Genomic DNA, 15,285 nt, shown 5'->3' with positions numbered 1-15,285 from the left:
CTTACTTCAGGTGGGCTCTTTCTCCTTAAAGGAGGCATTGCAAGAAGGCTGTGCCTACTTCTGATCCTAACTGCCTTAAATCTCACCATGAAGCTGCGTAAAGCGGAACACATCCATAAGAAAAAGAAACACCAAAAAATGCGCCCAGATGGTGCCTGCTTCGCCAGCGCAGTCGCCATGGAGTCAGAAGGCAGAGCTTGGCTTTGTGAAGATCTGCCTCTGCCGTGAGCAGAGCAACCTGCCGTGTCTCAGACACGAAATGAGAACAGGGCCTGCCTTCGTGCAGAAAACGCAACTGCCAGCGGGAAGCTGACCCGAGCTGAACTCATGTCAACAGGCCAATGAACTAACACAGGTTTTTGCAGAAGTCACAGGACCTGACTCTTCCCTGAAGAAGGGCCTCTCGTGCCGCATTTGGCTGAGCAGAAGTGCTGAGCTCGGGTCCTGTCGCTGTCCCCAGAGAGCAGAGCTCAGCGCCTGCCCCTCCGCTCCCCTCGTGAGGGAGCTGCAGGCCGCCATGAGGCCTCCCCTCAGCCTGCTCTGCTCTGGGCTGAACAAACCGAGGGACCTCAGCTGCTCCTCATACGTCTTGTCCTCCAGGTCCTTCACCATCTTCATAGCCCTCCTTTGGACACTATCTAATTGTTTTGTGTCCTTCTTATACTGTGGTGCCCAACTTAAAAAAAAAAAAAAAACACACCCCAAAACGTTGTGGGTGAATGAGCTAAGAATTATGCCCTGCTAATAAAGACAGCGAGGAACCTACCCCTCTTTAAAGTACATTCAAATCTAAAGTCTGTGCAAGTTAAGATAAAACTCTTCATCAGCAACAGGTACAACGCTTACAATCGGTGAGCAGAACACCAGATATATAAAACTTACATTCTCAATTTCCAGAAATGCACTCGTGTGTGGCTGTCGTTCATATTACATGATCAACCCACCTAGCCTCCCCTCTTAGCACCATCTTTTCTTACGCATTTCTGGTCCCTTGTGTATGACACATCCCTGCACTTAGGAGTACTCGATCCTCATTCGTGTCAAAACAGCACTTGCACAAGCGATACTAATGAACCGTAACTCTGCTTTTCTCCTCACTCAACTCCTTGTTTTTTCTAAATTCATACTTACAGAATGATTGTGATTTGAACATCATTTCTTTTACATTTGTTCAGGAAGGGCTTTCTAATCATAAAAAATTAGAGTGAAATCATGAGGGGGTGACTGGCAAGCTTTCCCTGCTGGTTGGTGGGCTGCTATCATTTACAGACACAGAAGGTGTTGAAAGCATGCTGTCCGTGAGACTGATACTTTTATGTTTTGGTTAGCAGAATGCTTGTGGCAGAGACAGTCCTGAATGAGCTGGTGGATACCCCCTTCAGGGCATAGTTTGGGGAACAGCTTTGAATGGCACGTGCTACTGACACCTCACTCCTTCCTCCAGCTGCTGGGTCCCACTCTGGCACTGGGCATTCCACAGCACTGGCACAGCACTCGTGCAGCTCAGAGGAGCTGATCCAAGGAAAACAACTCCAGCAGTATTTTGGTTTTCAATCCAGATCAGCTCCCTGATGTCACCCACATAGGAACTGCACAAGCATTCGTGCTGGTGTGGCAAAGGGAAGACCTGCTGCCACAGCCTCGGAGGGACAAAGAGCACAGCCAGTGCTATTTACCATTTACTATAATTCATGTTCAAAAGATATTAAAGGTGTTAATTAGCATTTATTTCAAAGCCTGCACAAGGCAGTCCGCCAGGTGCTGCAAGTGAAGAAGTGGGATATTTGCAGACTTCAAGGAGCGCAGCGGGGCTTATGTACTGCGAGCACACGACGTAACGTGCACGGGCATATATGATTAACAATGACAGCACATGAATTAGGTAATGACAACGCAGGGGGAGATTCCCTGCTCCCTCTTTGCGAGAACGCAGCGACCCCGAGCCCTCACAGCGGCACGGAGCGGGCACAGAGCAGCGGGCGCCCGGCACCGCCTCCCCTCAGCGCCCCGAGCCCCCCAGGGGCCGCGGTGGGCGCCCCGAGCCGAGTAGAGCCGAACGGGGCCGAGCCCAGCCGAGCAGAGCCGAACGGACCCGAACGTGACCGAGCCCAGCCGAACAGCCCCGAACAGCCCCGAGCGGAGCCCAACGGACCCGAACGTGGCCGAGCCCAGCCGAACAGACCCGAACGGAGCCGAACCAACAGCTCCCCCCCCACCCCCCGGGGTCCCGGCTCCCCCGTACCTTCACGGCCACTTCCGGGGCCGAGTCGACGGGCAGCGCCGGGGGCGCGGCGGGCGGCGGGCGGAGGTGCAGCACGGCGTCGCGGCTGGCCAGCACGGCGGCGGGCCGGGGGCCGGCCCCGGGCTCGGACTCACCCTCCGAGTCGGGCTCCGAGTCGGAGCCGCCGTAGGAGGCGAGCGCGGCGATAGCCGCCGACATCTTGGCGCGGGGAGCGACGGGACGGGCAGGTCCTGGCAGCCCCAGGCCTCTCGCCGTGGGGATCTGCCCACGGGGTGAGCGGGGCGGGGCCGCGCGGCTCGAGGTGGCTGATTAAAACCCTAAATGCGTTTTAAGGAATAAATCGCGGAGTCCTGTGGGTTCTGAAGGCGTTCGAGGTGGGCTTCGCCTCCCTCTCTTGTTGATGGCGTCTAACCTTCCAGGACCGCCGCGCGGGACTACAAGCCCCAGCATGCAACGCGGCGCCCCTTCCTTTCGATTGGCCGCCAGCGAGCCGGCTTTTTTACGTCACAATGGCGAGCCCCGCCTTTCTGTCTCTGGTGGGAGGAGAGGAGAGAGAGGGGGCCGGACCGTACCACCTGCCCCCCGCGGGGGGGGGGGGGGGGAGCGGAGAGGAGCGGGGGTGTCCGCGCGAACAGCACCGCCCCCCGCCGCCGGCCCCTCCCCCCCCCGCCCTCCCGCACACGGTGCCCGCGCCCATTGTGCAGCCTCCGCGCCCCCGCCCCTCGGCGTGCGCCCGGGCTCCGCGCGCGCGGAATGGCGGCGGCGGCGGTTTGAAGGCAACGGCTGCGGGAGGGGCGCGAGCCGGTAAGTGCCGTTAGTGGGGGGGCGGGCGGGCGCTGAGGGGATGGGGGGGGGGGCGACGCCTCGCCTTTGTGTGAGGGCTTCGGGGCCGGGGCGCCCGCAACCAGCCTTTGTGCCGCCCGGGGCAGCCGGGGGGTGGCTGTGGGGTGGGTGGGGGGCGGCTTTGTTGTGCTCCAGCCGGCGGGGAGCGCCTCAGCCGCGTCGGGGGGTCGCGGGCAGGCGGCCGGGGGGCTGCCCGCGGTGAGATCCTGTCAGCCACGGGGCTGGGTGCGGGGTCCGTGCCCCGCAGAACCGGCCCCCGGTTGCACGAGCCGCCGCGCCGGTGCCGTGAGGAGGCAGGTGGCGGCTCGCCGGGGAAAGTTTCCGTTCGCTTAAATCGCAGGGAAGGTGGATTTTTAGCGAGCGCTCAGGTACCATCCCTGCGTGTGAAACCCCGACCTGTCTCCGCTTTAATTCCAGGGAAAATAGTGTAGAAGGATAACACGCATGGCCCCTCGGAAATCGAGTTTTGTCGAAGCAAGCGGTAATTCCTCCTCTTCTATTCCTACGATAACATGTTTGTGCTTGGCGGCTCGCGACCGGGCATCTGCGGGTTCGGGGAGGGCTCGATCAGCACCAAACAAGCCGAGAGCGGCACATACAGCTTGTTAAAAAGGGTCCTCTCGCTGAGTACTGAACGCTGCCTTCTAGAAGCGTTGTGCTGTACGTTGGGTGAGGGTGCTGCCGGCTCAGAACGACGCCAGCCTGCAACAGTGGGTGGGAGATGGATGAATCGGGATACCTGGCTTCTCTTTCACTCCAGGTTTCCCCCTCCTGTTTCTCCTTGCGGTCGCTTTGCCTCTTTTCCTTCAGTTTCTGCCAAAGGAAGATGAAAACGTCCTGCTTTCTGCAGCGTTCCCGCATGTAAAAGGGGCTGTTTGGCACTGGTTTGTTTCTACCCGTGGTGGTGAATGTACCAAGTGCTACCAAGTCTTCCTTTTTTCCCTAGGTGAAAGAGCAATAAGTATTTAAAAATATTTCCTTGAGAAATAGAAAAACATCTTACCTTTTTTTTTAAAAAAAAAAAAAATCCGACAGATGAGTGTAAGCCCTAATGGATTTTTCCCCCCTCTGTTTGAAACATTTATAGGCTCGTGCTTTTGTGAATCATCCAACATCTAATAAGGTCTTACTGCATGCTGCAGCCTTTCCTTCAGTCAGAACGCTCGTAGCATCTCAATTTCACAAACTTAAAGTTTTCTTAGGCAATCGTCTTTGAGACCTCTACCCTTCTGTCAAACTTGATAGAATTCAGCCAGCCGGTTTCCAGGCTGTATGGAACACATGGGAGCCCCTAGCCCTCACCAACGCTTTCTGCATGAGACTTATTTCCTTAAAAAAGCTGGGGTAAAGTATATTACATCTTAACTCAATGTGTCACAATTTTTCCTTCACACCAATCCTTTCTTCCCTATAGTAGATAACAAAATGTGTTTCTCAACGTTTTTAATATGTTTTGTCCTACTTTCTTTTCCCTTTACTTGCTTTTTCATAGCTCCTTTTCCATGATGGATGTGTTTTATCTCATACCCTGTGTTTTCTGCTGGCTTTTCTTCCCCACAGAAGATGCTGCATATAATCCTGCTTGTGCTATTTTTTTCTATATTTTTTTTAACACTCTTAAAATGCTGTCAGCCCACTTACATATACGCTTGCTTCTCATCCACCGAGATGTAGGTCTGCAGTTTGGGGAAAAAAAGCCAATGACATGCCAGATACTAATCAGACAGAGGATTGAACTGAAGTATGAGGCTCCGTTGTCCAAGAGAAATACAGTTTGAATGAAAACAATGTTTTTTTTCCTCTGTTCCTCTGATTTTGGCTGCTGAGAAGAGCCATGATGGAAGTCTTATCAGGTTCCTATTCCTGCCTTCTTACTGGGGCTTTTTGTAACCTCCTGCTGGCATGTCTGAGGTATCTTAATGTACTTCATTTAATTCTACCACTAGGAAAGCAAAGCGCCCTTTATAAGTCATGCTCTGCTTTTTCTGCCACCTTGGAGCCTCCGACTGCTGCAAGGGTGACAATACCTCCGTTCCCATTTTTGTTTTTTTGGACTGTGGCCCGGATTCTCAAAGATACCAAGGCGCCAGATTGCATAGGAGTTCTGTGTTCCAGTACATCTGTGAATCAGTCTCTTAAGTTTTTGGGGAAGGATCTCGAGGTCGTCTGACACAGATTACAGGCTATAAATTTCATGTTTACAAGACTTGGTTTCAAAGAAAAAAAAAGATGCAGGATAGGACTGGAAAACAGAGCAGCTTAGACTGTCATACTTATTTCAAATGACTTTGCAAACAAAAAATTTCCTTGCAGAGCCTTCTCCATAGAGGTTGGAAGCGTGCTGTGTAGTGCTTACACAGCGCTGTGTCCTGCATCTTATAACACAGGCTGAACAAAGAATGTCTCCGAGAGGCAGCAAGACATTAATTGTAGGCTTCCAGGAAAATAAACTAATCAGAACCATTAGAAATTCTCATATCTTTAGTACTGGATTTCTTAATCTGTTGAAATGTATTTTTTTAATCAGTTACAACACAGAAAATGTCATCAAAAGTGTATACGCTTCTAAAAATATTTCTATTAATTTAGGTGCTTGGGGGTGGAAGCTCAATTAAATCCTAGCTTAGTTAAGCTCGGATGTTGTGTGTTTAAGGTAATTTATTATACCAGAGAACTACAGAATAACAAAGATAGTTACATTTTAACTAAATACTTAATAAAGTATTTAGCAGAAATGATGGATACTTTTCAATGAGTTTCTATCTGGCCATTGATTGACTTTTTAATTAGATGCTATGGTTGCGCCATGAATTTTAGTCTTCAGACAGCAGGCTCCAAGCAGAAGTAGGTTATTAGGAATGCCAAAACTATCTGACACTTAAAACCTATTAGAAAACAGAAACCAGTTCTAAATCCAGGTGGATTTTCTTGGCATCTGATAAAAGGCATTAAATTCTGTTGATGCACTTATAGCTAGGACATTTTTACTGTTTCCTCCCCCCTTTTTTTTTTGGTAAGCTGTCTGGTAAGCTGCATTTATTTACTGGGAATACTAATAAAGTCTCTGTTCTCTCTCTGGCTCTTGTTCTCACAAATTTGGAGAACCTCAATGTGCTTGGTTGGTAGAACCAAATCAATAGATGGCAGAAATCAGTCAGTAGATATCGAAGCTACCAAAGGGCAGCTTCCAAGAAACATTCTGCAAGTGATCTCTTAAATCTACAAATTGTTGGGAGCTCTGAAATAAAAATCATTGCACACGTGATTCTTGTCCCTTACAGCTGCACATACCTGTAGATGGGTGGGCAGCAAGGACTGGCGGCAGGCTCAGCAGTACTAACTGGTATTGCTAACGTAGTCACAGCTGCTGCTGCAGAGACACGTGTGCCTCACTGACCTACTAGGGGTTTTGTTTGCTGTAATGGCATAGCAGATGCTGTTCTAGTTTAGTTTTATCGTTCTTGCGTACGTATTATGATTTTTAAAGGTGTATGTGAAGGTTCCTCGTGCCTGGCTATCAAGTGAAGGTGAGAGGTGAAATATTGTCAGGAGTCACAGTCTCTGAAATGAAATAACAGAAATAAATGTTAACTTCTAGGAGGCTTCAGGTTGTGTCTTAAATCAGGAGCTGTTTAGTATTTGCTGTTGGTCATCTGTAGAAGTTGAATTATAAAGCAGCAATATATGCTGAGGGTTTAAAATTGTTTAATCATATTCAGAAATAGTGGAAGGGTCATTGGAGAAGTCTCAGTAAGCTGGATGAAAGGACAGCATGCTAACAGGTAAAACAATGTTGGTATGTGCAAAACTGTTCTGGAGGCAGAAACCATTCATGTTAACAGTATTAATGTAAGAAGAAAATTTGGAGGTCATTGCAGATTGCCGAGGTATCTGAGTCGCCGGTTTATAGCTGCAATCAGAAGCAGGGAAAAAGCATTGAGAAGGAAGCGTCATTCTATACAAATTCCGTAATTCATTTCTGCTATTCAAAGTGTGTTATTAACCATCAGTTGGTTTTGAGAAAAAATAAAATCACACGATTGTGGAGTTTGATGTGAAGGATATGGCAGAGTTTTTCAAGGGATCGAAAAGATTGGAATTATTTATCTCAGGAGATGAAGAGCAGATGTAACAAGTGAGGGGTGGAAAGCTATAAAATAGATATGAATTTATGCTGTCCAACAGCTGATGTGAAAGAAAGAAAAAAGCTGCATTCAGAAAATGACAATTTATTGAATTCATACCTTTTTACAAGGAGAGGGGAACTGATATTTTCCCTGCTTCCACTCAATGTACAAGCATTTGTCTCTGTATAGGTATCTATCTGTCACCCAGTGTTAGACTAATGCTCTTGAATACACAGAAGCAGCTTAACATCCTTGCTTTATTTGCTTCAAACCAATAATTTGAACTTTGCTTTTTCCCATCAGAGATGACTGCTCAAATAAATGAATATTCATTGGAGGAAGGTATTCTCAGTCGTCTGTATCTGAAATGAATTTTGTCATTTCTGGGCTTTGGAGCCATTGTCTAACTGATGTAATGAAATGTTTTACGCAAAATGAAACAGCTCAAATCAGTGGGATAATGAGAGAAATCCTTAAATCCATACATTGACTGTGGAACTGACTTGTTGCACGGGGATGGCCAGTTTGAACACAAACCACGGATGAAAACTGATGTTTGAAGGGAAACTCTCTTAGGTCAATCCAGCAAGCTCAAAGAACATCAAAAGCATACGGCAGAGGAGCACAAAGGCCCTTTTGTGAGGGTATTCTTTCATGTTAACTCTCTTATTTAGGGTCAGCACTGCAAAATAGGTGGACAGGTTATTGAAAACGGGAAGAGTGATTGATGTTGAGGTACTTTTACTGGTAGCGCTCATGCTAACTGATGCATTACAGCAGCTTGTCTAGCAGCACCAAGTTGCAACCTCCAAAGTGATGCCTATGGACTAGCCAAAATCAGGGTTGTCAGCAATATTTCTGCAGTGTGATACTGTTCGTGTTTTGAGTGTCCGTAATCTTTTTCATTCGTGCCCTTTCATGATGGTGACGTGGGTTCAGCCAGGTTGCTGCCAGATCAGCTGTGCCAGACATGCGGTGTTGCTACCGTAGAGCCACTGCTGGTAGCACAGAACGGTTTTCTGCAAGAGATTCTCATTTCGTAAGACAGAACAGCACCCTCTGCAGTCATTCCGGCATAGACCTTCGAGAAATTCCAAGCACTTTTTAGGAAAATGACAAGTAATTTATAATTTGATAATATGTGTGAACTTAAGATAAGTAGTTCAAGCAGCTTTCGTAAAAATGGCATGCAGACTCAGCTGTTCAGTAAAAAGGAAATGCTTAACTTGTTAAATCTTGTTCAGCCACTAGCCGTTGAGTATGTGTGCAGAAATGCTTAGAGAGGTCTTTTATGCTCAGCTGGTTCTGACTTTCTGTTGATATCAAAGGAGAAGGCTGCGACTAACAATAAAAATTAACAAAAATACAAGCTGAGTTTGCCCTGAGTTTGATCCTGCTTTGAAGGGAAGTGGGATGGGGGGTGGTGAAGGGTAGACCGGAGGATCTCCAGGAGTCCCTTTGACCCCCAAAGTTCCGTGATTATATGATCTTCATAGCAGGAGAAAAAATATCAGGAAAGTAATTCAGGAGAAGTAAGAGGTAGCCCAGACTGCCATACAGGTGGCAATGAATGACCCTGGTGTTGCAGCCTGAGCTGAATTTGCTCTTGTGAAAATACATCAAAAATGATACTGCAAGTATTAGGTATAGTAGGCTTGTGGACTAGACTGCAGCAGCAGAATGACATTATCTACAGAATTAGCTGATGTTATTCCTTAGTCTTGTATATTCAGGACTGTCTGTTGCTCTCTGGAAACTTCGGATGTGGCTACCCAGTTGAAACAATACTGTCTACGTCTCCAGTCAAGGCAATGGAAGGTGTTGTGTGGTTGTAGCTAGCCTGAGTGGTCCATTTAAAGCAATAATAAATCTGAGTTTTAAGGGAGTTAATAGTTTTCTTTTTCCGTGGGAATGAACTTCCAGGAAATCTACCTTCAGCAAGTTTCATAATAGGGGAAGAGGTTCTGTGCAGTTCAGTCCCAAAAGTGTGTACATTCTGCTGGCTAGGATGTTTCCAGTAACAGAAGTCAGACACAGGAGATTATCTGTGCCTAGCCTGTCTAGCTGTATTTTTATCCTTTCTACTTCTCACTATTAAACAGGTTTTATTTCTTTGTCTAGGAAGGGAGAAAAAGGTTTATTAGCAAAGAGAGAGATTTCTGCTCTTTTTTTCTTGTTGGAGGACAACTGGAGCTCTGTTCCATAACTGGGGCTACTTTGCAGATAAAAACATCTTTTAATTCCAGGATGATGAATGTACGTGTCTTTAAGCTCTGGACGGGTTTGGGTTCCTTCTGTACAGTTATCTGTGCAATCTACTTGAAAGTCAGGAGTGGGGCTTCACTACATAACTCTTTATGAGTGCTGGCAGTATTTATGAAAAATGATAGTGGCAATGTTAGGTTGAAGAAGAAAAGGAGGTCTTATTACTCCTTACCCGATGCCTTATATACCAAACTCTCTATTGCAATTGAGATAAATGTTCTTAACATCTACTTTATTTGATAGATGCTTGAAGCACTAATATTTTACAGGTGGTTTTCTGGTGAGCTTTAGGGTTCCTCACAACTTTATGCTTATTCACTAGAGATCTGATCAATTACCAGAATATTATTCTGTTGAAACTTGTGGACCACCTTTTTTAGTGTCTGTTGAGTTGTTTAATATTGCATAGCATGTTGTACTTGGAACAGCTCTCTTGTGGTGGATCAGCGTGGACCAATGATGGGACATCTTGATGAATGTATGTACTTTTGTAGAGCCGAAATTTTTCTTAATGCCAAACTTGACAGCAATTGAACTCACTCTCTTACTAGGAAATAAGCAACTTAATAATTAGCATCGTCCTAAAGTGATATTTAATAAAAGGCTTCATGTGGAGCAATCCCTCGATAGAGAAAACCCTTTTTGCTTTGAATACTTTCAGACTCTTGCCCTGTCACATTAAATAGTCCCTTAATCTTATCTTTCCACTGTTTGTGGGAATGCATTGAAAAGCTAAGCCGTTTGGGTACAGACGTGATCTAAACGGGTCATCTTCTATATCTGAGCGTTTTCGGAAATGCAAGTTCTTTCCTAGCTCAGTGCTTGCCATATGGGGCACTGGTTACTAAAGCTGATTTTTGAGCATGAATGTAGCACCCAGTCCTTTTTATGTGGCAGGAAGGAAGTGTTTCAGTTTTTGAGAAGCCCAAACCATATGCTTGTTGTAGGTGTTCCAGTCCATTCATGGTTATAGTGAGCTCCTTTACTCATAGTTAGTCATTTTTCCTTTGAAACCTTCTGTATCGTTAGAGAAAGAATATCTTATAAAAAAAGTTTAACTTTCTTAAGCAAGTGGATAAGGACATGATTTTAAAGTAGAAGCAACTAGAAAAGAAAACCAGGAAAGCTCTGTGATGCAGTCTAAAAGCGTATTCGATGTTCATATACAGTTCTGGCTGCTGGTTACTTTTTATTCTGAAGCATCTTAGCTAGAGAGAACTAAGCTCTGCTTGACACAGGCTTCTAGGAGGCTGAGAAAGATCTTGGACAGATTCTTCTCTACCCCCTTTTATCCCTCCTTTTTCAGGAATTCATAAGCTCACAGTGTACCGCTTTCAAAACATGCACTGCAAGAGTTTTTAATCTTGGTTTCACTCCTTCCTCAAAAGTCTGACTTGTAACATTATGCTTTTCCTATGCTTTTTTTTTCTGACTTGCAACTTGCCCATACACCATTTTTACAGGATAGCATTTATATTAATTTTCAAGACATTAATGGCTATTTAAATCCCAAGACACGTCTCTTTGCCTTATTTTTAGCGTACTCAGCTAGCTCTAAGCTTGAGTTGCAGACGAATTGATAGATGGTTTTGATTTTATGTCGAAACATGAGGAACCCTTTGGACATTGTTGAAAGGACCCTGGAGAAGCCTGATTCACCTGTACTTGGGAACAGTACTTTAATTCAAAAGCAACACTTTAGAAAAATATATTGTGTCAGGACCTTATTTCTATAAGACTGTTGTAATGTTGAAATACCTGGAGTCTTACAGAATGAAATGCATGTCCAGCACACAGTTAAACCCCTTAAAGAGTTCAGATGTTCTGGGGTGCAGAAAACACGTAATAGCACGTCTGAGTAAGATAATAATCATGTTGTTCATCAGAAGTTTTTTTATTATTATTTAGCTTTTTTTTTTTCAACTTAATGAAAATTCAAAACTGCTACATGGTGTGGTCCTGCTGTAGTGAACGTGTTAATTTTTGTTAGAATTATGCAAACTTTTGAGATAAGATTTAACATGACATGCAGATCTATTTAAAAGTATAACACTAACTTAATTTCTAGATTTAATTGGACAAAAGAATGCTAATTACTGATATGTAATCAAGTTCCTTTTGTTACAAATGCTGTGGTTTTTTATGTAGGTGTAATTACAATCTAGTGCTTCAGTTCCCTTGTTATCCAATGTTAGTGACAGTTTGTTAGTAAAAAATGAAGTTTGGGGTAGTTCTTGCATATTTAGAAAGGGAAAGTATTGGTAATACTGGTTTTGATTTGTACAGCTGTTAGGATTTTTTAAAATGTATTCTGTAATTAATGGATAATGTAGAGGAGAAATTTGTCTATTAAACGTAGCTAGCTCCCGTATGAATTGGGCAGATGGGCAAATGTTTGACTCTGGTCTAAGGCCGCTACTAGCTGAAACTTAATATTTTCGGTGGACATGTTTGTGTATTATAAAGACCATCATCAGAACTAATGGTAATTACTGCCACAGAGAAACAAGGAGTAAATGGATCTAGATGCATACTCGCTTCTTATATGATGTTGTTTAGGCTGTCTATAAAACAACAGTGTGTTCTAAGCTTCCTATTTCAAAAGCACAAAATTGAGTCATACTCTTGCTAGGTCTTGAGTGTCATTTTTTCTTGAAACTGCATTTATTTTTAGCATACCAAGCTTATTACAGAAGTGTATTTTGAAGGATATCAGCATTAAAACCTATTTAGAAAAGAATGGGCTTTTAACAATTCTCCCTCTACATAAACTATTATTTCTTCTTCAATTTCCGTCTGTCAGTTACATGGTGAGCCATCTTTGTTAACGAAATCAGATCGTGATACAGGACTCCTGCTTAATAATTTTGGTATGCTGCTTCTGGACAAAAGAATGCCACTTCCAGGCTTCCTTAAAGATTCAAAAGCTAGTGCCCCAAAATCTCAGGAGACTTGTATGTTAATCTGTTTCCTCTGGGGAGATGAATCTACTTTATCTTGTCTCTATAACTTGCCAGTGTATTCATCTAGGGATATGTGTTAGAGGTAATAATGTTTCTATGGCATAGATGCATGTTCTTTGGCACATAAATCCTGTTTGTGGTATGTAGCCTGGAGAGTTGAGTTACATAATTTGGTTATCTTGTGGTTAAGAAGGGAAATGATCTGGCCCTGTCACCATCTCTGATGTGGCAATGAACAGCTAATCATATATGTCTGGTACGTATTACGTGGAAAAACCATTCATGGTAAGCTGGGAGAAATTCATGTACTGAATCCGTAGTACAACCGGCAATAATTGGGTGATGCTTTACTTGTCAGTAAATAGCTAGGAAGTTTCTCTTACTGACTATGAAAATGTAAAGCTGAGTAAGTTTCGAATTTATTCTTTCATTTAGTAGCTATAAGTTACCAAACGTGAATAGAAAACAATTGTTTTTCTGTCCTGTTTAATACTAGGTGTGTTTCAGTCCCTCTGCTGCAGCTTGGGTTTTGTCAGGGAGTTGCGGAGTGAAATTAATGCCTGTCCCCTTGGCCGAGGCTTTTAGGTACTTGCTCCTCTCTTCTGTGTAACGTGCATGAAAATGAGGGGAGATGGCAAGTGGTTTGGTGGTGTTTTAGTGCTAATCGAGATAACGAGGTTTTCAGTATATGAGACCGTGGGGAAGAAAACTTCAGGGACCTTGTTTTCCAAGAAGAAAGTGATGGATTGCTAGTCTATAGTCGGGGAACTGTACCCAAGTGTGACTGGCAGTGTACCTTACTGGTTTAAAAAGGTGCCAACTGCTTGCTGCTTTAGATTCTGGCTAAAAATTGTCAGGTAAATCATTGGTCCTTGGTATTCTGTCCTGTTTAGCACCTACCTACTTCTTTCTTCTAACTAATAAAATGGAAATAAGTGTCAAACATCGTGAGAATGTAAATTTCTTCTGTATCTAGTTTTTGAGGATGTTGCCTGTGTTCTGAGTGTGTCTTTTTTTTATTATTTTTTTTTAGTAACAGGGAGTTTTAGACAGTTATTGAATGAAATACAGAAAGGCTCTCTGGAGGGTGTATTGTGCGTCCCAACCATTGAGTCATACGGTAATGCTTGGTCTTTTTCTGCTCTTGTGAATCATGAAATATTTCATGGTTAGTGGAATAACTGCAAATGGAAGGTGAATAGTATTCCAATTTGTGTTTGCATATAGTATATTAATTCATTTTAACCCCTATACCTCTCCCCAGATGTAGGAGGTATGCTTTTGAGCTACCAGAAAGCCAAGGAAGAGGGTTCTGCTTTGAAGGAGACAGACTTTATATCAAAGATGGGTAACCCTATCTCCTGGGCACATTTTCTAGGAGAAAATAAGGACATTTCCTTCATTTGTTGAAGGAATGAACGTTTAGTTGTGAACACGGTTGTGTTCATCTTTAGCGGATAAGTAAACTTGCCTATAGTTTGAATCTGAGTGATGAAATCTACAAAGGGGGTGGAATATAAGATTCACCTGTCTTTATTGGCATCCCTAGATTTTAGATTACATGCTCTCCACGTTATACTCTATGTGGAGAGTCCGGAAGGCTGAACGAGGATTCTTCCCTGAAAGGCAGTCCGTGCTGCTGTGTGCACAGGATGGGGCTGAGCCTACTCAGTTCAGTCTGTCTCCAGCTGCCCAGGTAGATACAACCCAAATGTTCCGTTAGATCCAGGCTTTAACAGTGTGGTATCTAATGCAAAGTTGGTTGGTATCTTTTTTGTGTGTGTGAGAATAAAGCTGCCTATGCAATACAGAAAAATTCTCTGTCAAATGAAAGGTGACACAGTTATATCTGTGTAAATGGAGTCATAGCGTGTCTTAGTGCATTTCTTAGCAGAGCAAAGTACTTTTGCTATCTGAAAATAGACACCGATATTTTTTCCCTCTCACAACATTTCTGTACTGAGCGAAGCAAAGTTGTTAGATGCATTTTGGGTAATTTGAGTTTGTTTTACAGTATATTAGTAATCTTGAATGCTGTTTAGGGACAAACAATAAAAATGAAGTTGAACAGTGACTGTAGTATCATGGCTTGGTAGGGAAATAAAAACTGTTAGAATGGAGAACCATGTTTCATGTGTGATTAAAAACTTCTCATTTCACCCAAACTCTAGTCTGGGAAAGACAATGTTAGTTCTTGGATGTGCGAGGCTTCAAGTTGCACCGTTTTCTTTTCGGTCTGTTAAATACAGCACCTCCATAAGTGCTGATTTGCTCTCAGCTTTTTTTTTATTGCAGTGGAGCATGAATTTATGAAGGTGGTTTGTTTCTGTAGGCAACAGAAAAACTTTGAGCAGAAAATTCAACGCCTCTCAGTGCTGTTCCATCTTTTTCAGTGCCTTGATGTCCATAATCTTTTCTCCCTGAATCTGGTTGTGTGCTGCAAACCTCCGTTGCTGTAAGTTAGCTTTTGAGAATATAAACTGAACCTTTCTAAAAAGCAGCATTTTTCCTTGAAGCTCCTGACTGCAGTTTGAGAAACACTGACTTGGTTTGCGCATTCCAGCTCTGTCGTTCCTCTGTGCCTACCTCCGGAGACCAGATGAGAGCGAGGAATGCAGGGAAGCGATGGGTTCATGGTCTGCCCGTTGTGGACAAAGAAAGAAAGGTACCTCAAGTTGCCCCTTTCCTGAAGGACAGTGGTGTGCCTCCCTTAGAGAATGCACCAAATGCCTTTCTTCTCCTCACTTGAGAGCTTTGCCATCCATCATCAGTCATGCCAGCCAAGCGTGCCCCAGATAGTCAAGAGCCTTCTATGAACAGAGTCTTATCTGCAAGGCGTCACCCT

The 15,285-nt window shown here is 44.2% G+C and overlaps 2 protein-coding genes across 10 annotated transcripts in view; one reads left to right on the top strand and one right to left on the bottom strand.

The window, feature by feature from the left end:
• CDC40 (cell division cycle 40) overlaps positions 1 to 2,670 on the bottom strand; it is a 40,694-nt gene extending 38,024 nt beyond the window's left edge. Inside the window, exon 1 of the mRNA XM_083832532.1 lies at positions 2,243 to 2,670. Within this exon, the coding sequence (XP_083688658.1) occupies positions 2,243 to 2,440 (198 nt within the window). The 5' untranslated portion in view covers positions 2,441 to 2,670. The remainder of the gene's footprint in view (positions 1 to 2,242) is intronic.
• A 124-nt stretch (positions 2,671 to 2,794) lies between these two features.
• WASF1 (WASP family member 1) overlaps positions 2,795 to 15,285 on the top strand; it is an 85,932-nt gene continuing 73,441 nt past the window's right edge. For 4 of the 9 annotated variants that reach the window (XM_083832522.1, XM_083832525.1, XM_083832526.1 and 1 more), the window contains exons 1-2: positions 2,914 to 3,046; positions 3,503 to 3,566. The gene's annotated coding sequence lies outside the window, so the exon portion shown is untranslated. Of the gene's footprint in view, positions 3,047 to 3,502; positions 3,567 to 14,833; positions 14,896 to 15,003; positions 15,106 to 15,285 lie in introns of those variants that run through there. The other 5 variants (XM_083832528.1, XM_083832521.1, XM_083832524.1 and 2 more) reach the window with 5 other exon arrangements.

This window comes from Anser anser (assembly GCF_964211835.1).
Source record: "Anser anser genome assembly, chromosome: 3".
NCBI classification, from domain to species: Eukaryota; Metazoa; Chordata; class Aves; order Anseriformes; family Anatidae; genus Anser; species Anser anser.
Note: the sequence above shows the minus strand (reverse complement) of the source record. Positions and strands in the feature narration are given on the sequence as shown.